This window comes from Paroedura picta, chromosome 4, assembly GCF_049243985.1.
Source record: "Paroedura picta isolate Pp20150507F chromosome 4, Ppicta_v3.0, whole genome shotgun sequence".
Lineage (NCBI taxonomy): Eukaryota > Metazoa > Chordata > Lepidosauria > Squamata > Gekkonidae > Paroedura > Paroedura picta.
In genome coordinates, this window is record NC_135372.1 from 86,496,236 (window position 1) to 86,522,463 (window position 26,228).

General features: G+C 47.1%; 1 protein-coding gene across 1 annotated transcript in view; it reads right to left on the reverse strand.

Moving 5' to 3' along the window:
• The window catches only part of LOC143835738 (vitamin D3 hydroxylase-associated protein-like), a 39,349-nt gene extending 13,160 nt beyond the window's left edge, over window positions 1–26,189 (reverse strand). The window contains exons 1-7 of the mRNA XM_077333879.1: window positions 25,901–26,189; window positions 23,246–23,359; window positions 18,687–18,827; window positions 5,713–5,846; window positions 3,516–3,722; window positions 1,076–1,116; window positions 451–575 (exon numbers count right to left, since the gene is read on the reverse strand). Of these exons, the coding sequence (XP_077189994.1) occupies window positions 451–575; window positions 1,076–1,116; window positions 3,516–3,722; window positions 5,713–5,846; window positions 18,687–18,827; window positions 23,246–23,359; window positions 25,901–26,110 (972 nt within the window). The 5' untranslated portion in view covers window positions 26,111–26,189. The remainder of the gene's footprint in view (window positions 1–450; window positions 576–1,075; window positions 1,117–3,515; window positions 3,723–5,712; window positions 5,847–18,686; window positions 18,828–23,245; window positions 23,360–25,900) is intronic.
• Between the last annotated feature and the right edge of the window lie 39 nt (window positions 26,190–26,228).

Sequence of the window (26,228 nt, forward strand, 5' to 3'; positions counted from 1 at the left end):
GTACAACAACTCTACAAAGATACAAACTGTGTCCCCCCCCCCCGCAAATATACTAATTTATCCACATTAATCATATAAGGCCCTATAATTTTCTCAGTCTTATACAAGAAGAAAATAAATCAATAATACTGTCAAGAACACTAATCAAATCAACAGCAAACACAACACTACAACATTAAAGAGCAACAGTTAAAATACAAACCCCCCACTAATTTTAGCAGCAGGTAAAAATGATAAAAGCAAACATAAAATTAACTGAACAGTAATGAAACCACAGAATCTAATTACTGAGAAATCCATTCATATAAACTAATCTGGGAAAGAAGAATTGCTTTTACATCAGCTCTTTATGTTGTCAAGAGCTTTCTGGCAAAATGAAGGGACTATAAAAAGTAAGAATCAAGATCTTTCCCCCATAGCGCAGTCCCTTTCTGAACCCAGTCTCCTTACCTCATCATTAAACGGAAGTGGAGGCACAGTTAGATCCAGGCGAAACAATTCATCACACAAGAGAGCCTTCATGCACAGAACCAGGCTGTCCATGTCTCTTGCCAGTGGACCTGTCACATTGATAGCTAAAACAAAGAGGAAGGCCTCTGACCATGGTGAAGGAAGAAGCAGCTGCAACAGCAGGGAAACTGAAGATATCAATTGAGACCATGGACTTCCCATCATCAAGCTCCCTATTACTGTGCCAGAACCTTGAGGACTGATACATACAACCATTTTCAATGTTGAAAATAATCACTCTGACGTGACTTTCCCCCTCACTTGTCACCCTTTGCTTTTTTAACCACCCACACCACATTCCTTGCCTTTCCCAGCTGTGAGAGTACTGAATGCAGTGACCCGATACTTAGTTTTTTTAAAATTAGAAATCTGATAGAGTCCTGAGGAAGCCAGTTGATATAAAGACATTAGAGATAACAGAATATTGAATCAAGTTTTCAACTGTTGATTCTTATAGGAAGAGTGCTGTATCTATCAATGGGTTTGGTTTGGTTTAAAATTTTCCTGTGAGCTGAGTAGCAGGTTCAAATCTAGTGTATATTTTATCATTGGCAGACTTGCTCACCTGAGTACATTCCATCTACAGGACTGGTAGTACCTTTGACGCTACACAAGAGCAAACGAGAAAAGTAAATTAATGATGGAGAAAAACCAAATGACAGAAAGAGCCAAAGAGACCAAGCCATGAAATGCAAGTGACATGTGTCAAAGTATGTTATTAATAGTTGAAAGTCATTGGAAAAACCATTGGAAATTCTTCAGATTACCTTCAGTTTTTTTCCTTGATAGAGAAGTATTATAGACACCTTTCATTATCCCTAATTAACCCCCATCCTCTGTAAATACATATCTATAAGGGAGCTATAGGACAAAAACCCTTTACTGAAGCAGATCAGGATATTTTAGCTATGCAGCTGGCATACACTGTGAATTCAAACAATTTCACTTCCCTTCTTAGAATCTAGACCAGAACTAACAACAATTTGCAGAGAGATTTGAGCTTTAAGTGAAAAGAGGCTCTGGACTTTCCTCATGTTTAATACTTTCAGTGGCACAGACCACTTTTTTTTACTCTAGAAGTTAAGAGTTATGCTGCTAATATGGCTTTCTTCCCTTTCCTTTGCCCCTGCCACGACATCTTCCACATATGCCAAGTTTCCCACAAGACCTGTATGTCCTTAAATTCAAAGAACTCAATTTTTCTTAGACAAAGAAGAGGAAACCCTGTTGGCGTTTTATAGTTTAAACTTCATCGAGTCAAAGTTAAGCACCAGATTAGGTTTTCACTGACATTCCTAAACCTTCCCATTCCTTCTGTTATAAGAAGCCACCCCATCCTCTGCAATAAACACATACAATTGGGACTTAGACAAGGGTCTCCTGGTCGGGCAAGGCTGAGCAGAGCTAACATCATGATTTGGGGGCTTTCATGGAAAGTGGGAAGGAATACAACAGAGAGGGAGAGGGAGAGGGAGAGGGAGAGGGAGAGGGAGAGGGAGAGGGAGAGGGAGAGGGAGAGGGAGAGGGAGAGGGAGAGGGAGAGGGAGAGGGAGAGGGAGAGGACATTTTAAGTTCTAGGAAGTGAACTCCATTCTCTTGTCCTCTCCTGGGCTTCCAACCTTCCTGGAGACACCACTAGAAGTGAGAAGGATGGTGCTTTTGATTCACTTTGATTCTTTACTGACCTCTGAGTTGTGGTTCATATCCAGGCATGCTAATGATTAATAAATGATAACATATTATATGAATTAAGGATTATGAGTTGGATTCACATTACTGCAAACAGAGAAAATTCATGCAACAGGACTTTTTTGCTGCTACTGAAACAAACCAGTGGTCCATCTCCTTCAGCATCCTGTCTCACACAATGGCCAATCTCTTTCTCTGGATGGTCAACAACAGGGCCTAGAGGCTGAGACTTTCCCCTAATGTTAACTCCTGGCACTGGATTCAGAAGTTGACTACCTCTGAATGTGGAGGTTCCCTTCATTTACCATGCCTAGTACTCATTGATGGACCTATCAACATTAAACCTGTCCAACCCCCTTGTTAAAACTTTCAGTATCTGTGGCCATCACCTGGCAGCTAATTCCACACTATAACCACTCACTTTATAAAGAAGTACTTCCTTTTTTCCATTCTGAATCTACTGCCCATCAGCTTCTTTGGATGCCCTCAAGTTCTAGTATTTTGGGAGGGGGAGAAAAATTTTCTTTATCAACTATCTCTACCTCATGCAAAATTTTATAAACCTCTATCATATCCCCACTTAGTTCTAACTCACTAAGCATTGATTGCTCCTTTGTCTCCCCCCCCCCCAGCTCTGTGATGTCCTTTTCGAGATACAGTGGTCAGAACTATATACAGTATTCCAAATGAGGCTGCACCATTGATCTATACAGCAGTACTATAATAATATGCCATATTATTTTCAATCCTCTTCCTAAAAATCCCTAACATAGAGTTTGCCTATTTTACTATTGCAGCACATTGGGTTCATAGAGCTTTCTACTACAGCCCCAAGATCTTTTTCCTTCTCAGCAAATTCAGCCCCAGTAGTCTATACTTGAAATTAGGAATTTGTTTGTCCCAATGTGTATCGCCTTACACTTAGCATCATTGAACTTCAGTTGGCACATTGTTTCCGACTCACCTAATTTGTGGAGATCCTCTTGAGCTCTTCACACTCAGCCTTGGTTTTCACCATCCTGAATAAATTTTTGTATCATCTGCAGACTCGGTCACTACACTACTCACCCCGAGTTCCAGATCACTTCTGAACAAATTAAATAGAATGGGCCCCCAACTACTGATCCCTGTGGGATTCTATCTGCATCAGCTCATTAAGCTCTCTATAAAAACTGAGGTAAAGTGGAAAGAGGAATCAACAACAACTCTCCCCACTTCTACTACTGGAAGCATAAGTGCCATTACAGCAGCAGAACGAATCTTTGGACTCCAACCATGGTTTCTTGCCCCAAGGACTCTGTACCTGTTAAACCTACCTCAGCCTATAACCAGTTGGTTTGAACCCGCAGATCCCACAAAAGCCACAAGGCACCCGAATACTTGCAGCCACATCAGTCCCAATCCCGATAACAGACCCTCCTCCTCCAACCAAAGCTGCTTCTCCTCCACTGGAGCCTCCAGAGGTTTTCTTATGGTTGAAAGGATTCAAGGTTTGTCCAAAGAGTGTGTTGCCGCAGTCAATGCTGAAGAAGATGGGAAAGTGCTTGTAAGTTAATGCTCTGCAATTCATGACACTACACCCTTCCCAACATAGTATACATCAGAATCAGGCATCTAGTTCATACTCACCATGATGCAACAACATTAATGTCAGCAAACCTTAGTGATCTTAAACCAACATAATAACAAAATGCTATAGTAGCTGAATGAACAGGATGCATTATTATGACCCTTCTTTTTACCACATTCTTGCTCCAGGACAGCTCAGGGCAGCATATGTGACTGTCCCCTCCCTATTTTATCCTTAAAACAACACCACAGGGTAGCTAAGGCTGAGATACATTGACTGGTAAAATTATTCAGTAAACGTCATGATAAAGTGAGAATTTGAACTCAGATCTCGACCATCACTTTACCACACTAGTAATATAGCTCTTTCTATCATTATAAAACTAGCTATTTATTATTTATTCATTTATACCCTGACTTTCTGTACTGGCCTTTAACGTGATATGCAGTTTTAAATTAAAGCTAATTATAATACAATAAAACATTAAGAAAATGCCTACAGGGCAAGCCCTATTAACCACGTGTTATAGTAGCCCAACCTGTGGGGTTACAAAAACCAGGTTGGCTGATTCGAAGAAAGCAGAGAGTTGGTGAACCAAATGCAGCCAATAGGAGGCATTCTTGGCCACCAAATGAATATACTTTTCAAACTGCAAGTCTGGGTCCATGAACATTCTTAGCCTGCTCTGAACATTCAGTACCAGTCCCATATTCCAAATAGTGGACAAAAACAGAGTGATCATCTGTGTCTAAGACTGTGGACAGACCTAAGAATATCCACAGTGATAATTGTCCCAATTAGCTTTAGATAAGATGATCTATCTGCACACTTAAATTTGTCTCAGGTCCAAATCAGGGCCTGAAGCCAGATTGTAATGGGTCAAGGGCAGATATGTCACCCAGGAACTCTTAGGGCTGTTCTGCAATCTCATGCTCTATCACCTTCCCCAGAAATAGAAAACTGGAGATTGGTCTATAATTGGTTACCCATTTTTTATCCAAAGCAAAGGTCTAGTGACTTTCTTCAGAGTCCTAGCAAAAATAGCCTCACTTGATGTGACATTAATGTTCACAAGCAAAGGGTCCAGTTCCTTTTCCTGACATGATTTTAAAAGCCAGGATGCAAATGGATAAAAAATGCAAGTAGTGGCTCTAATACTCCCAAGCAGCTTGCCAGCATCCATAATGCAAAATCAGTCTGAACCCGTCCATGGAAAAGATAGGAACAGGTACTTCAGACACCTCAGGCATCAGATCTTTTTCTCAAGTGGCCTCCACACAGTCATGGATGAGAGAGATTTTATCAAGAAAGAACCTCACAAAAACATCACAGCTACAGGCCATGTGCAGATTTTGTTTTGATCAAGTCACAACCACCTAACATTCCAAGTGAGATGATAAGAGGCATCTATTTAAAAGACAACATAGTGACCATTTTGTGTTGTTCAACCATATGGATTTGATTGTTCAACCATATGGAATAGATAAAGTTTTGACAGCAGCAACCAGAGAAAGTGAAAATTGGGTGCTGGGTAAAAAAGGAGGGGGTTTGTGTAGGCTGCACGAAATAGTGGGAAGACTGGCTTAGAAAAGCAGCCTCATGTGCTTTCAGATTACTGGGCTGGAGTCTGAACTGGTTCTGTCATGGACCAGTAAGGCTGCTTCCCACTCATTTCTTTTCTACTGTGACAGCCACAAAGTAAACTGACCCTACAAAGCTTGCCTTGCCGAATGGAATACAACTGCAGTCCCCCCCTTTTTTTTCATGGCACAGAGATAAAGTGATGGAGAAAGTTTCACATCCTAAATTTTTGGTTATCAGATTATCATTTAAGGCACCAAACACACAAAAGATGAGAAACCTACTAAGATGGATGCCGTTGCCCATGTGTTTATAAAAAATACTCAAAAGAAATTCTGTAAAGGAGAGAAAAAAACACCTACTTCAATATGCTTTGTGAAGTGTTGGTCCTTACAAATGGAATTGCCCCTTGTTTCTTCAAAACCTTGACTATTACAGAGTCCTCAGGCTCCGAACGGTCCAGGTATTTCACCAAACCCATTGTATTGGGGTGACCCTTAAAAGGAGGAGAAATAATGAAGGCACCCGTGATCTGTTGCTAGTTTCCCACAAAGAAGCCCGAGGCATTAAAATGGAAACTGAGGGAAGAATTTTGTTTTAAAGCCACACAATAGGAAGCCTTCACATTATTCAGTAATACAATGAAATGTTGTTTCCCTTAAGAATAACTTCAGAAATATAATTATGGGGGATTATTTTAAGCCATGGTAGAAATAGTGTTTGTACAGCACTGACTGTATATCCCCAAATATGCCCACTAGCACTTAATATCATTGAAAAATGTGTGAATTCAAAAGCTTGCTGTAACCTGAAATTCTTTGGTCTTTGTTAATATATGTAGAACAAATTCCTATGTTCCAGTGTTCTGTCTCTGTCTTCTCTTCCCTCTAACTCAATGGTCCCCAACCTTTTTATCACCGGGGACCACTCACCGGGGACCACTCAACGCCTTTTACTGAGGCCCGGTGGGGGGGTAGTTTACTCCTCTACTCTCAACCACTGCCCTAACGCTCTCTGATCGCTATGGTAATGTTTAAAGATCCCTTCAAAATAAGATACAGACATGCCACAACAATGAACATAAGGAACATTTTATTTTCATGGAAATTTTAACTCATGACAATGACAAATCAATGGGAACCTTGAGCTTGTTTCTCTGCAACGAGATAGTCCCATCTGGGAGTGATGGGAGACAATGACACACGAGGTGTGTTGTAAAGGGCCGGGGGGGATGAAGTAAAGGGCCGGGGGGGGGGGGTAGAAGGCGTCCTTCGGAGCCCACCTCCAATTAGTCGAAGGACCACATGTGGTCCGCGGGCCACAGGTTGGGGATCTGACCTACTTTATTTCATGTGGCACAACTTCACTAAAGATTCTGTGTATATCCAGATTAGTACAGTATATTCTATAAAACTATTATAGAATTATTAACATAAGGCAGCACAAAAATTAGGATCCTCAAAGGTAAAGTGACAAATAACAAGGGGGATATAGAGCAATAATGATCAAGAAGGATAGGTGTCATCACAGTGAATAAAGAAGAGGTGAAAGATTGTCCTGCAATGACTTATCTAATAATTTGATATGAATCAATATTGTTTTGGACTTCCAGGAGTATTTCTAAAAGCTCCAGACTTATCTCACTGTAGGTGTATTTATGCCAGGATAAAGACAATTTATTCTGCTTTGTATCAAGGAAGAAATCTACTCTGACATTCTTGAACACAACTGTATTCAACACCAACAGCAATGATCTTCAGCAACTGACAATGCAACGTTTCTCTACTGGCTATACATGGCCTCATTCCCACTCAAAACTTCCCAAGTGCGGGAACCAATACTTAACAATTAACCCCACACATATTACAGGACATTACACATTCCTCTATCCTCACCACCCCTATGGAGAGATCCAACTGACAGGGAGTCTGATATATTCATACTTCATTTGGGTTCTGATAACACCAAAATCAGCAAAGAATAAGGAGGCTTCTGCCAGCAAAGATTGGCCTTTCTACTTATATTTTTTTCTTTTCTTTTATCCTTTAAAAATAAATTTGTAATGGTTTGGCTTGTTTTTAAAGGTCAGCCTTGGGTTTATAATTTATCTTGGGAGACTGGCAGATTTCTAGCAACGTCTGACTTCACCAGTAAGAGAATCTCTGAAAATTTATAAACTATGAAGTACAAAGTACTAACAAGAGATGTATGACTTATAAACTGTGCCCAATTCAACTGTTTCAAGAAAATTTTAACCTTAAAACAGAGCAGAAATATTTGAAGCAGATGACATAATCAGTAGTCTTACTTTCTGGAAAAAAAATTCAGTGTGTTATCTTCTCTGCATATTATTTATTCTGTGGATTAACAATTGGTTTCTCTTCTCCCCCATCTTTTGCCTGATGTGGGGTGTTTATTTTAAGAGATTGGCACTCTGACTATGCTGTGACACAGCAAGAAAAGAGCAGCCGGGTAGATTTGACCAATGGCTAATGTTGTCAACTAGACTGCTATCTATGATAATTTCCTGCATATAAAAATAACATGAAGACTCAGGACTATTTATTTTCTTCAAATGATGGGAACCATAGAAGAATCATTATATTTGAAAATAAAGATACAGTGTAAGGCTGTATCTTCACTTTTTTGATGGGGAGGGATACTTTAGGTGAAGTATAACAAACTAATATATACTTTTAAGAGCCAACAAATCATATATGAAGATATAAGAAAGAAATAGGAAAGAATAACATATAATATATAAGAATAAGAAGTAAATATAATAATAATAAATATATGAAATAAAATTAAATAAAATTTTCAATAATATTTAATATAACATTTCCCCCCTTTTTTATTTCCCTTTTTTTCTACCTCTCTCTCCTAGCGCTTTTCATTATTCGTTATTTTATATCTGAACACCGCCCACGGCGCTGCAGGCACCGCGAACTAAATAATGCCGTAAGGGCTGGGGGGGAGGAGTTAGGGCGGTCTGTGTCCGGGATGACGAAGGGTGCCGATTGACCCCTCCTCTGGACTGACAATCGGAGGGACCTCTGATTGGCCCGCCGCCGCCGCCGCGGCAGCAATTGCGAGCCACGCGCAGTGCGGCTTGCAGTTGCTCCCTTGCCGCGGCCTGATGCATCGGGAGGCGTGAAGCACCTCCGACGTGTCAGGCCGCCAGCACACCAGCAATTGCCTCCCTTCCAGAGGCTCCCCCACAGCCGAGGTCCCGCCGCCAGCTGCGGCAGCACCGGCAGCAGCTTCGCCCGCCCCGCCTCAGGGGACGACACCTCGCCGCCGGCCCAGCCAGCCTCCAGCAGCTGCTGGCCGCCGCTGCGGCCCCACCAACAAGGGCACCCAACACCTTCAACAACACAGGTAGGGGCCGCGCAGGGGGGAAACCTCAAGGAGCCGCCAGCCAACTCCATAGGCCCGCTAGCACCCACTGTATTTTAACTACAGCAGGCTTAATAACTAGTAGGTATATATTATTTATCTGCCCCTACCTTCCTGGTTAAGAGCCTCTTGTGGCGCAGAGTGGTAAGGCAGCGATATGCTGTCTGAATCTGTCTGCCCATGAGGTTGGGAGTTCAATCCCAGCAGCCGGCTCGAGGTTGACTCAGCCTTCCATCCTTCCGAGGTCGGTAAAATGAGTACCCAGCTTGCTGGGGGGTAAACGGTGATGACTGGGGAAGGCACTGGCAAACCACCCCGTATTCAGTCTGCCAAGAAAACGCTAGAGGGCGTCACCCCAAGGGTCAGACATGACTCGGTGCTTGCACAGGGGATACCTTTACCTTTACCTTTACCTTCCTGGTTAAATCCAAACTTTAATAATAAACATGAAATGTTTTGCTGTTGATAGAATTATGAAATGTTTATTAGGAAATAAGTTACATTTTTCATTTCTTTTACTTGTATTTTTAAAATATTTATTATATATAGTTTTTATGTATAAAGATTCAAGACAACACCTCTCCCTGTTATAATAGATATTCATTATAATTTGGCTATTTTAACAGTATGAAATGTGATAATTGTAAACTCCTATATCTGCATGGAAAAAATATATTGAAAATTTGTACATTTTTTTAGAAACAGGAGGATAAAAAGTATAATGGCAACTGAAAAAAAAGATAAAAGGAAAATAGAAGAGACACAGAGGAACTGAAGAACAATATTTAAGCAACACAAATAATAAAAAAATTAGATAGACTATATCTTCACCATTTCTGCACAAGGAATCTGCCCCTGGACTGCCTCTGGTTGCTGGCAGGTTTTAGAGTCTACTCCACATGACGTCACCTGCATCCCAAGGCTGTCCAGGGGCTGGCTCAACTTTTGCCCAGATTTGCCTTGGGATGAGGGAAATAGCAAACAGTGGATTTAACACTTTTATCTCACATCCCATCAATAAAGTAACCAGGGAGCAACCAGAGGCAAGCCCATATGGAGGGGGAAAGGCACAATAGTCTCTGTAGAATTTTCCACCCTCGTACCCACCCTCCCCTCTCCATTTCCTGCTCCAAGCTTTTTTTTTAATGCCGTGATCTGCATTGACAGGAAAGCTACATTGCTAAAGGTAAAATAAAATCTTCTTTAAAGTGTCATTGGTCTTTTTGGGATCGGGCTGGCAAAACACAATCCCGTGGGTTTTTTTGAGCTGGATAATGAAAAGGGAAGGGTGATCAAGTAACTTTCTCCCAATCATTCAGGCATGCATGCCCCATGTTTTAAAGGCTTCTGTTTACCAAAAAAAAAAAAAAAGATTTTTTGAGCTCCAGTCTCCCATGTGCAGCCTCTCAAGAATCCACCCAGACATAAAGTCCCCCAAAATATGAATCCCCAAAAAGGGGGGGGGGAATACTGTATCGTTCTGCCATTTTTCCATAGCAACACCGAAGTGCTATTTTTTAAAAAAAATGCATCTGTGTTGTGGCATTACTGCATAGTAACACGCAAGTGCCTTTAAAAAAAATTTGGGAGTTAAGCTGTGTTGTGTTTGGTGGCTTGCTGTGATTGACAAGCCAAGGAGTGGGGGGGGAAGTGTTGCGTGTTTTCTCTTGCAGCCTCGTTGGGAAACAAAAAGCCGCAGCAGGGCAGAGGGATAATGCGAGGGGGGGGGTGTCTCCCCATGAGGAGGGCTGCAAATGCGAGGTTTACCATCCCGCATTTGCCAGCAGGAGGCCATTTGCATTTTGGCCCTTCATGCAGAAACGGTCCTTGTTTCAGCCCTAAAAAAAATAAGTAGCCATTTATATAAACAATTCACACTTAGAAATAATAGAAGAATTAAGAGATCCAGAGGGAAGGTATCTAATTCTAAAAATAAGATTTCCAGAAGCCATGATATGTGTGCTAATGTCGTGGTTCGGTCCTTGGTGGCTGGGGAACCGGACCGAACCCCGCCATCAGAGGCGCCCGCGATCACGGAGGTAGGGCATGGTGATCATAGGCAAGCCGGCAGCTGGGCGCCCCACCCGATCGTTGAGGTGGCAATGGCCGCTAAAGAACCTCAATGTCCCCCTCCACCTTTTGACAAGGGCCCGGAGATGGCCCTTTGTTCCAGGAAAATGGGCCATCAGGAACCCCGGAAAACCTCGCATATGTGCATGAGTCATGATTGTATCAGCATGTTCCCTCCGCAAGTACTGGGTGGGGCAATACAGCCTAAGGAGGTGGGTTTTGTATAAAAGGGAGCTTCCACCTGGAGTTCGGTGGAAGCTCTTACTCCATACCAGCGGACTCCACGTTGCTGAAATAAAGCTTGTTCCTGTTGTATCGTTCACCAGGCCTGGCGTGACGTTTTCTTCAAAGGGGCACCCTGGTTTTTCAGTTAGCAAGCGGGTCCCCGACATCGTAAGAGCTTCCCACCGAACTCCAGGGTCGGCATCGCATCCGAGCGCTTATCGGGACGGATCCAGAGATGGCGTTTTCAAGCAACGGGGCAGTCTCGACCCCCACGAACCCCGGGAACATGAGTTTAATGTCCCCGGGAGATTTCCTCCGAAAATCGGGGGGCCAGGAGCAGCTGTCCGGGACCCCGAGACCCTCGGCAGCGGCGGCCAAGGGAAGGCGCCGGGCCATGGGGTTCCCAAGCACGGCGGGGAGCGCGCCGAGGTCTGGGGGGTTGGCCCCAACCTGGGACACCCAGCTGAGGCAGGCGCTTCGCCCGGTAGGACCTGAGGAATCCCTAGAGGACCTGCGGCGGGCCATGGCGGACTTGGCCAGGCGCTTGCAGGCAGCTGAAGCCCGTGAGCAAGCTCGGGCCGGGCCCGGAGGGACTGGTAATACAACGGCGGAGGGGATCGCGTCGAGTGAGGACGTCTCCAGCGACGAGGACGAGCCCGGCACTGGTGAGCGGGCCCCGGACCCCGACCCGGAGCAGTTTTCAGTCCCGAGTAGGCGAGACGGCCAGCGGAGAGGCGAGACAGCAGAGGATCTCGGGGGAGCGGGTGAGCCGACGGGGCGGCGAGAGCCGGACCAACGCAGGAGCGACGTGCAAGGCAGGGAGCGGCACGGCGTCGTTGGGCAAGTTGGTAGCCGGTGGAGCGGAGCAGGACGAGACGGCGGACGCCGAGAATCCCGGATCCGGAGGGGGTCGGACTACTCTCCAAAACGTTCCCCCCCAGAGCTTAAGGCGCGTTTCGACGGGACGCCGGACGACCTCCCGCAGTTCCTCCTCCACGCGCTGACGCATGCCCGGAGGTATGGAGACCGGTATGAGGACTCCGAGGACTTGGTCTGGGGGGTGGCCTCGTGTCTCCAGGGCAAGGCGGGTCAGTGGTACCTAGGGTTGGCCGAGCGCGGCGACCCGGCAACTCGGGACCTGCAGGACTTCGTGGTCGCGCTCCGCCGACGATTCCAGGACCCCCAGGCTGAGGACAAGGCAAAGAGTCGGATCAAGGGACTTCGACAGGGTACTAGGGGGGTTATGGACTATATAGACATTTTCCGGAGGGAAGCAGGCAAGGTGTTCTCCTGGAACGAGGAGACCCAAATCGAGTACTTCCGGGAGGGCCTTAACCCGAAGCTTAGGGAATGGGCCGTGATCAAGGGGACGGAAGAAGATCTGTCTACACTGGAGGGGTGGTGTTTTGTGGTCGCCAAGCTGGAAGCCAGCCTGGGTTGGGCCGCCGCACCCCCCCGGGAGGCCAAAGGCGGGTCAGCCGAGGCGCCGAGACCGGGCCCCGACAACTCTCGCCCCAAACGACCCCCGAACCCCGAGCGGGAAAGGAGACGCCGGGAAGGTCTGTGCCTGAAATGCGGGGGGTCAGGACATTTCGCAGCAGCGTGCCAACGGCAAGGGGGGGAGGACCGCGGGCTCTCCCAGGGGGGAGGTGCGACACGCCCCCAGCAGGCACGCCGGGCGGAGGACCTCCGCAACGAACCGGGAAGCGCCCAGGCGACGGGAAACGGCCAGGACCTGCTGTAGACGGCGCCGGGCAGCAGGTCCCGCGGTGTGAGGGAAAACCCCTACAGCATGAGGCGCGACCTCCGAACGTGGTAATTTTAGAGCTCCGGAACCCGGAGAACGGACTAAGTTGGGTGGGGGAGGCTCTTTTGGACTCTGGATGCGACCACAGCATGGTCCACCCCCAGATAGCCCGGGCTTTGGGGCTACCGAAGCGCATTCGGAAGGTTCCCCTGGTTTTCGTCCAGATGGACGGCAGCCCGATTCAGGGGGGACCTTTCGGGGAGGAGGTGGGTCCTATCGCCATCCACATAGGGGACCACCAAGAGCTGCGGTGGCTGATCCAGGTCCCCGTAGCGGGATATCGGGCGGTGTTGGGCCTGGATTGGCTGAAGGAACACAACCCCGTGGTGGACTGGCGGGCGGGGACCCTGAAGTTCGACTTGACGGTGGGTGCACGGCATCGGGTCCCCCACGAGAATTCCAGCCACAAGAGGACGGCGGCGCGTCCCAGGGGAGCGGCGGCGGCGCAGCAGGAGATACCAGAGCCCGAGGTCCCGCCAGAGTACCGAGACCTCGCAGCCGTTTTCAGCGAGCGGGAAGCGGACGAGCTACCCCCACACCGCCGCACGGACTGCGCTATCAACATCCCAGAGGGGGCGGTACTACCCAAAGGGCGCATCTACAAGATGAGTGAGGGTGAGCTCAAGGACCTCCGGGAGTTTTTGGGTAAAAATCTGGCCCGAGGTTTCATCCGGCCCGCTTCCAGTCCCATGGGAGCTCCAGTCTTGTTCGTCCGGAAAAAGGATGGGTCCCGACGGCTGTGCCAGGACTACCGGGGCCTCAACGCCATCGCAGCGGGGAACGCTTACCCCCTCCCGCTGATCCCGGATTTGCTGGCCCGGCTGGGCAAAGGGACTCTGTTCACTAAGCTGGACCTAAGGGAGGCGTACTACCGGGTACGCATCCGGGAGGGGGATGAGTGGAAAACAGCGTTTAACTGTCAATTGGGACAATTCGAATTTAAAGTGATGCCGTTCGGTTTAAGCGGGGCACCTGGGGTTTTCATGAGTCTAATTAATGAGGTGTTGCAGGACCTTCTGTTTCAGGGGGTGGTTGTTTATTTGGATGACGTCCTGATCTACAGCCAAGATCCCCAAGAGCACGTGACCCTGGTGAGGGAGGTGTTAAAGCGCCTGCTGGCAAACCACCTATACGTGAAGCTGGCTAAGTGCGAATTCCACCGTCCCTCCCTGGACTATTTGGGCTACCGCATCTCAGCCCAGGGCATAGCTATGGACCCCGAGAAGGTGCAGGCGGTGCTGGCCTGGGAAAGGCCCCGCACCCGGAAACAGCTACAAAGCTTCCTGGGGTTTGCTAACTTTTTTAGAGGCTTCATCCCCAGATACTCCTCCGTAGTGGCTCCCCTCACGGACTTGCTAGGTACCAAGGGGAGAGGTCCTCGCGCCACGCGGCCCAGCGCAGCGCTCGGCTGGAATGAGAAATCGGAGGCAGCGTTCCTGGCCCTCAAGCAAGCTTTCGCGTCTGAGCCCACGCTACTGCACGTCGACCCAACCCAGCCGATGGTGGTACAAGTCGACGCCAGCGACGCAGCAGCCGGGGCGGTTCTCCTGCAGCGAGACAAGGCGGGACAGCTGAGGCCGGCGGCCTACCTCTCACGAAAATTCGCCGAAACGGAGCGGAACTGGTCTACCTGGGAGAAGGAGGCGTTTGCGATTAAGTTCTCCCTCACCGAATGGCGGCATTGGCTGGAGGAAACAGAGGAGCCGTTCGAGGTCTGGACAGATCACAAGAATCTGGAGGCGCTCCGGCAACCGCGATCCCTGAACGCCAAACAGATGAGGTGGGCGGAGTTCTTTTCGCGGTACAATTTCAAGCTTGGTCACATCCCCGGCAAAGAGAATTTCCTCGCGGACGCCCTCTCCCGTCTGCCGCATTATGGGGAGGGGTACGCTCCCTGCACCAGGTCCGTGTTTGGTGAGGAGCAGCTGGGACGGGGGGTCGTCACTAGGCGTCGGGCCAGGGAGGAATGGGAGCCCGACCCGGCGACCGCCCCGCTCCGAGACCGCCTAGTGGCAGCCTACGGGACAGACGAGGAGCTGGCTGAGCTCCGGGACTCTTTGATTTTGGACTCCGGTCTCTGGCGGAGGGGGGAGGCTGTCTACGTCCCGGAAGGGCTACGACGGGAAGCCCTCAGCCTCTGCCACGATGCTAAGACCGCCGGGCACTTCGGTTTCGTAAAATCCTGGAAGTTGGCCCGGCGGCGGTTTTGGTGGCCCAGTCTGCGGCGGGACACAAAAGCTTACGTCAGTGGTTGTCCTGTCTGCCTGACCTGCAAGCCGGGGGTTGGCAAGCCGAAAGGTCTGCTGCACCCGCTCGAGGTCCCGACCCGGCCGTGGTCAGTGATCTCCATGGACTTTATAACAGACTTGCCTCCCAGCAAGGGGAAAACGGTGATCTGGGTGGTGGTAGATCTATTTTCCAAACAGGCCCATTTCATTCCTTGCGCCAGTGTCCCCAGTGCCTCACAGTTGGCTCGGATGTTCCTGGATCACGTGTTCCGACTGCACGGGCTGCCGGACAAGGTGATTTCCGATCGGGGCTCACAATTCGTGTCCCGGTTTTGGCAAGCTTTCCTGCGCCTGTTAGACATCGAGCAAGGGCTGAGCTCCGCTTACCACCCCCAGACGGACGGGCAGACCGAGCGGGTTAATCAAGTACTGGAGCAGTACTTGCGGTGTTTCGGTTCCTATCATCAAGACACCTGGGTGCCCCTGCTCCCCCTGGCCGAGTTCGCGTACAACAACGCAGACCACAGCAGCACGGAGATGTCGCCTTTTGCCGTCGTCTACGGGACAGACCTGAGACACTTCCCGGAGCTTGGAGAGGTCCCCGCCCGGGAATCGGCCGACCTTCGCGAGTGGGGGAAGCGTGCCGGGAGCTGCTGGAAGTCGCTGCAGGAGCAGCTCCACAAAGTCAAGGCAGCGCAGAAAGAGGACGCCGACCGGAAGAGACGACCAGCTGAAGAGATCCGACCGGGGGATCGAGTTTACCTTTCCACCCGGAACCTACGGTTGAATTTGCCCAGCAAGAAGCTAGGCCCTCGGTTTTTGGGGCCTTTCGAGGTCTTGGCCCCGATCAACGAAGTTTCGGTCAAGCTCAAGCTCCCCAAGAACCTCCGGCACATCCATCCCATCTTTCACGTGAGCCTTCTAAAAAAAACTCCGGACGGTGACGTTTGGCACCCCGTGTTTTCCCCGCCAGCGCCCGAGGTCCTGCCGGGGGGGGAGCACCACGAGGTGGCGGATATCCTGGACTCTAGACTCCACAGGGGGAAGTTGCAGTACCTCGTGGAATGGAAGGACTTCGCTTTGGGGGACCGGGAATGGGTCTGGGCAGCGGACGTCCTTGCGCCCCGACTCACTGAACGTTTCCACAAGCGGTATCCTGGCCGTCCCGGGGGGTTGGAGAATGGACCTTTGGGGGGGCAGAATGTCGTGGTTCGGTCCTTGGTGGCTGGGGAACCGGACCGAACCCCGCCATCAGAGGCGCCCGCGATCACGGAGGTAGGGCATGGTGATCATAGGCAAGCCGGCAGCTGGGCGCCCCACCCGATCATTGAGGTGGCAATGGCCGCTAAAGAACCTCAATGTCCCCCTCCACCTTTTGACAAGGGCCCGGAGATGGCCCTTTGTTCCAGGAAAATGGGCCATCAGGAACCCCGGAAAACCTCGCATATGTGCATGAGTCATGATTGTATCAGCATGTTCCCTCCGCAAGTACTGGGTGGGGCAATACAGCCTAAGGAGGTGGGTTTTGTATAAAAGGGAGCTTCCACCTGGAGTTCGGTGGAAGCTCTTACTCCATACCAGCGGACTCCACGTTGCTGAAATAAAGCTTGTTCCTGTTGTATCGTTCACCAGGCCTGGCGTGACGTTTTCTTCAAAGGGGCACCCTGGTTTTTCAGTTAGCAAGCGGGTCCCCGACAGCTAACAACAATATATGCCCTAATAATATATTCCTAACAGTGCCCAAGTTAATTTTTGAGATCTTTTTCAAACTATGCTAGAATTTCAATCTGTAGACCTTGAAGAATGTTTAAACAAATATTTATGGATAAAGAAATCAACCAAAATGATCATACCACAAGAATAGACTCATATAATTAGAGCTGGATATCTGAGAATATGGTTCATATAGCATGGGGAGGAATGCCCAGTTTGATGGCAGCATGGCAGCAAGGCTAATCCCTGCTTATGCATGACATTGCAGCCATCCCGGCCCACTTCCTGCCCGAACCTGCTGTAGTGCCTCCGATGGCCTGTGGCAAGGGAACGTTGAAAAAACACTGATTTTTCAGTGTTCCCTTTTTTGCTGTGGCCACTATTGGAGACTTGGCCGGGGCAGGCCCATGCACACAGGAAGAGCTGGGCCTGGAAACCCCAGCTCCTCCCTGTGCTATGGTGGCCGGGAAGGGACCAAATATGCTCTAGTTGGCTCCATGGCATTCCACAGTGCCATGAGGTCGACTGGAGTTTTGTGCTCTATTTTGCAGGAAGGTGGGACTGCAGTCTCAAACATTCCTGTAAAATGGGGGAAAACCCGTTGCCACCCCCACAGCAGAAATGTTCTGCTGTGGCAGTGCTCCCTGGTGCATGGAATGCATCCCCTGTGAACCCCCCATAAACAGCAGAGCATGCTGCTTCACCACAATGCTCCAGCAGCAGCCTGGACCAGTTGCTGCTGTGCATAATCAGTCATGCTGGAACATATTCTCAGAATTCATTGCTTATGTCTCCTGTAGAAGCTTTCATGATGTATATGAAAAATAATAAAACAGCAATATGGTAAATGCTTAGGGAAAACTCACATCCTAGCAAGAGAGTAGAGATAAAGAAATAAACATTCAATGGCTACCAATAATTTTCAAGATATAAAAAAATCCATCAACACAGAAGGTGGGGCTCTAAGAGAAATGAATTCAAACAGCTGAATGCAAAACAAAACAGATCAATTACTACACTAGATAGTCAAGTTATTACTTCAGTTACTTCAGCTTGAAACAGAAGAAATGAAAAATGTATGGTTAAATGGATGCAGAATTTTAGAAAGCAAATACCTAGGCACCAACAGGAACAGTTATGTAAAAAAGCAAAAAGATACTGGAAAGAAATACAAGGGGGAAACAAAGAATGTATTAAATTTTAAATTCCCGATGAAAGCTAAGAAACTATTAGGAATATTGCCTAACATATTACCAGATATTTTGGAAGAGGTATGGGAAAGCATGGTGATAGTAGCTGGACTCATTTGTGCAGCAAAACAGAAAGCAGATGTCTGTCTAAGCTTAGAAGAATGGGAGAATGAGAGCCAGTTTGGTGTAGTGGTTAGGAGTGCAGACTTCTAATCTGGCAAACTGGGTTCGATTCTGCACTCCCAAACATGCAGCCAGCTGGGTGACTTTGGGCTCGCCACAGTGCTGATAAAGTGTTCTGACCAAGCAGTGATATCAGGGCTCTCTCAGCCTCACCCACCTCACAGGGTGTCTGTTGTAGGGAGAGGAAAGGAAGGCGAATGTAAGCCGCTTTGAGATTCTTTCATGTAGAGAAAAGTGGCATATAAGAACCAACTCTTCTTCGTCTTCAAAATCAATCAATTATGCAGTAATGACAAAATTAACTACCTATTTGAGAAACATCAATTTCAAAATTTGAGGAGAGAGAAAGTGTTTATTATGGAATCAGGACCCAAATTTAAAATGAGAAATTCTTTTAAAACTGTATAGAAATGTATTGTAATACATATAAACATATCACAGTGCAGAAGCAGAATCTTATCTTATTTAAAAATAAAAATAATTATTTTAAAATATGAAGTCTGGACTAATGGCCTCATTACCTTGCAGGCAATGTTTTCCTTGATACTGACAGGAACTCCATAAAGCAATCCTTTCTCCTGCTTTTTCACTTCCCGAAGCTGTTCTTCGCACTCTGGAAGGAAATCTGTCACACAGTTGATTTGCCGAGTTACCTCTAATGCCTTTGTGGGGGGGGGGGGCAAGGAGATAGAGAGGGGGAAGGCTGAGTTAGTCCAATAACATCTAAGGTCCTGGCAACAGGCTTGTTTTCTACTGAAGAGTAGACATTTCGAGGTCTCTTTCCCACACTATACAGACAGCCATAGGTTTGTTGTACATCTTAATATGTACTGGACTGTTATAGTTAAAAGATTCCAGATCTGAAGATAACTAAAAGTAGATTTGAACTCATTGTCCTGGGCTGGCAGAGCCCTCCTCACACTTACCTGCAGATCTGGGGCTGGCTAGGACACAGTAGCATCAGGACTAGAGAAGCCCCCACCCACCTACTGAGAGCAGCCAGTGTGTGTGTGTGGGGGGGGGGAGAAGTGAGAAGGCCAGCACATCCAGGGACAGCTGGCTGGATGACAAAGCCATCATAGGCCAAGTCAGGGGTAGGGACCACAAGAGAAGCCTGGAGTCAGGTAGAGGCAGGAAGATAATGACTGGAAATTTGGGGGATGGGGAGGGAGGAACTTCAGCAAGGATAATGCTATGTCTACCGTCCAAAGCCATCCTTTTCTCCAGGGGAACTGATCAGTGTATTTTCAAAATCCATTGCAATTCCAGGAGATCTCCACACCCCACCTGGAGAGTAGCATTATATATATACTAGCTGCAAAGCCCGTTCATAAGAACGGGCTTTGGAAGGGCTTCCCCTCTCCCGTCACCACGGCTGCGTCCCTGTGGCTCGGCAAGCATGCCCAAAATGATCCGCCGCCCCCCCCCCCCAGCGATTTTCCAGCGAGCCCCGGCAAGCACACTCTCTGCCTTAAAGAGGCGGTGGGTATGCTTGGTGGCACGTGGGGAAGCCCTACCGGCCCCCTCCCCCTGTTGACTTGGCGGCTTCTGCATGTGCCGCCAAGTACACTCGCTGTGTCTTTGAGGTGGTGGGTGTGCTTGGCGGTGCATGGGGAAGCCATCCCCTGCCCCCTGCCCTCCTCACCGGAGGGCCCATCATCCTTGTGGTGGCTGGGTGGTGCCGCGGCTGCTGCTGGCTCCAGGGGCCATCTCATTCTGGACTGGGCACGTCCGGATTGGCCCACTTGTTCAGCTCCTGGAGGTGGACACTCCAGGGGCTGGCCAATATGGATGCACACAGTTTTGCTGGGCGCCTACAGATTGGCTCGCAGGGCCGGACACCACGTGCACACCACCTGAATATGATGGCTGTTCAGGCCCGGACAGGACTGCCCACATGGCTCTTTTAGAAATATAAGAGCCACTTATGGTTAAGATACACACACACACATATATATATAACATCAAAACAACTTTCAATAAAACATCAAAAGATTACAAAACCATATTTATAATATAAATAGCAATTAACAGTAACATTGGGAGAGTTATGGGCAGGCGTCTGGGGAACCAGCAGGTGTTCTGAGTCAGTCAGCCTCAAGCGAATGCCTGGTGGAAGAGCTCCCTCTTGCAGCCCCTGCACAACTGTTCGGGCAGGGCTCTGATCTCCTCAGAGACCTCATTCCACTAGGTGGGGTCAGGACCGAGAAGGCTCTGGCCCTTGTTGAGGTCCAACACACTTCCCTGGGGCCAGGGATCCACAGCCAGTTGGAGGTAGTGGAGCATAAAACTCTTTTGGGGGGTATAGGCAGGGAGGTGGTCTCTCAAATACACTGGGCCCAAACTGTGTATGGCCTTAAAGGTGATTACCAGAACCTTAAGCTTAATCTGGAATTCAACTGGGAGCCAGCCAAGCTGTTGGAGTGCTGTCCGGATGTGGGATCTCCATGATGTTTTAGTGAGAATCCTGGCCGCAGCATTCTGCACCAGTTGTAGTTTCCGGATCAAGGATGAAGGTAGGCCTGCATAGAGCGAGTTGCAGAAGTCCAGCCTAGAGGTGACCGTTGCATGGATCACTGTGGCTAGGTGTTCTGGGTCCAGGTAGGATGCTAGTAGCTTGGCTTGGTGGAGGTGATAGAATGCCAGCCGCGTTACCTTTGTGACCTGGGCTTCCATTGTAAGGGAAGCATCCGGGATCATGCCCAGGTTCCTGGCGGAGTGCATTGGTGAGAGATGCACACTGTCCAGGGTGGGCAGATGTGCTTCCCCCCATGGTCCCTTCCTACCCAACCATAGGACCTCCATCTTTGTAGGGCTGAGCTTCAGACGACTCTGCTTGATCCATTTTATCACTGCTTCCAGACATCTGGCTAAGGATTCTGGGGGGGGGGGGGAGTCAGGGCGGTCATCCATCAGAAGGAAGAGCTGGGTGTCATCCGCATATTGGTGGCAACCCAGCCCAAACCTCCACATCAGCTGAGCCAGAGGGTGCATAAAGATGTTAAATAAGATAGGAGAGATGACTGCTCCTTGTGGAACTCCACATGTCAGCTGGTGTTGGTTAGATATTCTCTCTCCTATCAACTACCCTCTGTCCACAGCCCCAGTTTTTCACTACCCAAATGATTCCCAAAGTGGCTTACAATCACCTGATTCAGCAAAAGAGCCACTACTCTTGGGACCACCAAGACATCATTTTTCCTACTGAAGAACATAGGATGAGGTGGACCCAGGAGATAGGCAGCAATAAGAAGTGTTTTTGCTCTTGATTACATCCATCTGCCCAGGCTCTTTCAGATTTATTTTAGTGAATAAATTATTCCCTGTTCAGAACAGAGATTTGATTGTGAATCCTCTGGCCACAAAGCCCAAATTCGTCATCTATCTATCAGCATTACAGGTTATCCAATAGCTTGAGATTTGAACTAAAGAAAGAACTAAAACAAACTAAAGAAAGAACTAAAACAATCAATCCAAATTAAACAAAAACAGTACATTCAAAACACTGGGAACAACTTATTCAGGCAGCAGAAACAAATAAGACAATTCTGGACATTAGTGTCAGGAACATTTAAAAACAAATCTGCCCTAAAATCAATCATACCATCATACCCTTGTATGAATATTGTCTAAATGTATTTCATGAAGGAGGGGAGCATTTCCTGGACAGTCAAGATTTTATTCTTGATGATGTTTCTGAATGGACACCAGTATGCCAGAGACCTTTAAATGATCAGTTAAAATTTAAGAAAACAGCAAGTCAGGATGCATTTCCCCCTGAAATTTTAAGGCCAGAGCAGAAGAGTCTGAATTTTGATAATTTTCTGCCACAAGGAGAAGATAATGACTTCCATTAAAGATGACCTCCAAAGAAAAATAAAATTCTAGCAGAGGGTCCCTTTAGTGAAAACTTTGGACCCACTGCCTCTTTGCACAAGCCAGCCTGACACACACACAAATCTGCTGTTTATCCCCAGTGTAGACAAAGTCATAGGCAATTTCGTGCACTTCAGCCTGCACTGCCAACTGTTAAGCAGCCACTGCATTCACTTGGCAAAAGGCCTCCCTCCCCCACCCCCTCCATAGGTCTCAACCCAAGCCGCTCCAAAAAAGGAAATCCCTTGTAGCTTTGCTGTTAGGAGCCGTATCATCCCAAAAATAACTCTAAGGCTCAGACAGTGTATAAAAGGACTGAGTCTTTTTCATGCCTCAGACGTAGGGAGGAAGGGTAGACTCCAATTAACTTTTCAAGCATTATTTTATTCTTGATGATGTTTCTGAATGGACACCACTATTGCCAGAGACCTTTAACTGAGCTGTTAAAATTTAAGAAAGCAGAAAGTCTGGATGTGTTGCCCCCTGAAATCTTTAAGGCATTTCCAGATCGGGGGTCAACACCAATTCCTGGACTAATGCAATATGGGTTCCAATTTACAAAAAGGCAAAACATTCACTTCCAATCAACTATTGCCCCATTAATCTGCTTTCTTTACAAACATATCATACTTACTTCTTGGATGGTGGAACAAAAAATCTTAGGCTCTGAACAAGCTGGGGTTTGGAAAGGGAAATCTACCCTAGACCAGTGTGCTGTCCTCTCCCACCTTGTTAACAGTACATCTTGTTACCTCAGTGCTGAATTTGGCATTGTGTGTGCGTGTGTGTGTTGGGGATTTAATTTGGTTAAAGTTTTTAGCTCTTACAGCTGTGATAACAGACCTGAGACTTTTTGAGCTCTAGCTGGATGACAGCAGCAAGTGTAAGCTATCAATAATTCAATTGATTGGGAGGTATCACTTCAGTGTCCTCCACACCTTTTTCTCTCTACACATGTTTAGCAGACACAAAATAAAATAGATATATGGCAGCAAATGTTAATTGCATAATTTTGTAAGTCCATGTAATTTGTATAGGTAGCAGATTTGGGCTTTTCTTGGAATAATTTTTTGTTTGTGTAGTTAATAATTCAAATAGTGAGAGGCAGATAGTTAGATGTCTATTGGTATTATGTAAAGCACTTTGAGGTACATGGAGAGAAGTGCTGGCTTTCATACTGACATTTTATCAAAGTCAGTCTTACCTTTTCAACGTAGGTATACAAGACACTTTCTGGAGTCAAGGTACCATCTCTTAACTTTGCAGTTAGTTCCACAAGAGGAAGCGATAGAATTGCAGCAGCTTGTATTCCTGGGTTCTGCAGCAAGGAGCATATATTTTTTCACACTTTGAGGTACATGCAAAACAACATCAATACACTGTGTTACAACCAAAAATGTGCCTCCATATTTTCAAAGAATGGCTACTATTTGCCAGTCATTCCAAGACAAGAGTGACATGACAACATTGCCAGTGTCACATGGATGTTCAGTAACCCTTTGGCCAGTTGGTAGAAAGATGACAGCTTTCTGGTGAACAAGAGTGAAGCAATGACTTCAGGCTTGGCTTGTTGGTTGAAGCTAATCATGTCCTAATTTCAGATGAGTGAAATAACCTGAACCACACTCAGCCATGATGCATTAATCTTCCATTAATCTGTGGTGTACATTACATTATAACAAATGATATGCAAAGATATATCAACTGTGGAAAGTAATAAGGTGTTAATGGTTTCTGTTTTCTATTAGGAACTTTCCTTTGAGGGATTCAAAACATAAATTGGTTCTAAAAGGTAACCATCCACTCATGAATGGATTTTCCAGTCACAGGACATCTGAAAACTGAAATCCAACAGTTCTTGCTTGAATAAGGGGGCGGATTTTGACAAACCATGAGGCAAAAAAGATAATATTAAATAGTTAGTTTGGATTGAGACAACAGAATTCCAACAGGAAAAGGGGGGAAACACCCTGTGTGAGGAAAAGCTTGTCTTCAGAAGAGTAAACTACTCCAATGTGGTCCTGCTGGAATTTGATGTAGCATTCAAATTCTTGCCAGCTACAGATATACTGGATGAAGCTGGGCAGGTCACTATAGCTCAACTGAATGTTTTGTCTGTAAAATTAGAATGGACTATCAATTATTGTGAGGCATATTAAAATGATGAATTCCCTGTTGTTAGTTACTGAAAATCCTCTTCTGAGGTATGCCTGAGGTATCTATCATTTATCATGGCATGAGAACTGACACCCTATTCTGTGATCCAAAGTGTGACCTAACTTCTTGGCTAACATGTCTTGTGCAAAACTGGAAGCACAGGAAATATCTGGGGGTGGGGTAGGGTTGCCAGCTCTGAGTTGGGAAACACCTGGAGATTTGGGGGTGGAGAATAGACAGGGACCTCAGTAGGGTACAATGCCAATACAGTCCACCTTCAAAAGCAGTCATTTTCTCCAGGAGAACTGGAGAATTATAACCCATGGTAATTCTAGGAGATCAGCTACCACCTGGAGGCTGGGGCAGGGAGGATATCTGTTTTTTTCATGACAACCCTGATCCCAGCATGAGAAAACAGCCCTTCTTCATACTGTGTGGCCCTGTACTCCAACAGGAACCTGCAAAAACTAGAGCAAAAAGGCTAGAAGTAAAAGACAGCTTTGCTGCATGCATTCAGCAGATTTGGGGTATGTGATCTGAGTTCCAGACAATGGTGTTACCCACAGCCCTAGACAGCAGAGCCTCCAAGACACATGTTTGCATCCTCTCACTAGTGACCAGGATAAAAAAGATACTCCTGGGCAAAAGGCAAAATCAGCCCAGGACACATAGCCACATGGATTTCAACCTGAATTCCTCATCTACATTACTAAGAGGTAAAGGAAAGGAATGAAGGAATAACAAGATAAATAATAGGGAGTGGTATTAAGACCTTTAATAGTTTTGACTCCATTGAAAGGACACCCCTTTAATCTCGTTCTACTGAGTGCTTGTAAGTTCAGTGCACTTAACTCTGTTTAGGATTGCACTGTGACTACCCTCAGACTCTTGCCAGGCAAAAGAGACTGTTTCAATTCTCTCCTGAAGAGGGCTTTTGGGGTGCATTTGATAAGTAATATCATTGCAGCATTGTTTATTGAAACTATGTAAGGTGTTCGCCAGATAGCAATGCCAAACAAGGAGTGATTCCCCCCCCCCCCATTCGGAGCACACACTCAGTCGAGTGCAGGAAGGGGGGTGGGCAAGAGAAAAGTAGTTCCTCTTTGTATCCAGACAGATATTGACCTCTAGCCTTGCACTAACCTCATGCACCAGCCTCTGCCAAATAAATCTGTGCCCAGCTATCTTGTGCTGCATGATGAAGTGTTAACAGCTGGGCAGAGACAGGTGCATCCACATTGCCTGCTGGAAAGGAGAAGAAGGGAAAAGAGCAACTTCATACCATCTTTCCTTATAACATCATGCTTCAGTTAGCAGACTCCTAAAGTTAAACAGGCTGTATATATCAGGAGCTTTTCAAAAGAATCTAAGCTGAAGGAAGCAGAGAAGGCTATGAACACACTGCCTTATTACAAGGCAGTGTCTTCATAGGTAGCAAAAAGAATTACAACTCTAAAATAGACTTGGTGGAAGGGAAGGAGCTATGATTGCAACAAGGCTCCCTGGAATACATTGTCACATTTCATAATAGTACTTTTAAAGAATTACAAGAGTCACAGATCTCTATGGGAGTGTGTAATGCTGCATTACAAAGGCTACGGATTTCACCCAAACACACACAAACAAAAGAAAACAGAACCTGTCTGGTTTTTGGAAGCGGCATGCAATCCCGGTTCCATATACCTGAAGAGGGAAAAAATACCTGCTGTTTAAACTGTTTTGCTGCTTTCTCCATTCGCTGGAAGCCAAGCTCTCGTCTTCTCTTGGCCTCTTCAAGTTTCTTCTGGACCTTTCTCTGGTTCACCCATCTTGACACCAAGATGGCAGTGGCTGACCCACAAAGCACAGCCGAGACTAAGTACCTATCAACCTGCACCTCAGGGAAGAGCTCCTTTACTTTCTCTAGAGCCATATTCTTGCAGCTCTCAACCAGGGGAGCTACTCAAGCCCTGAGTTCCTGGGAGCTAAAAGGCAGAGAGAAAGGAATGGAAAGGGGTGGTGATTTGTAATCCTGCCCAGAAACTGTCAGT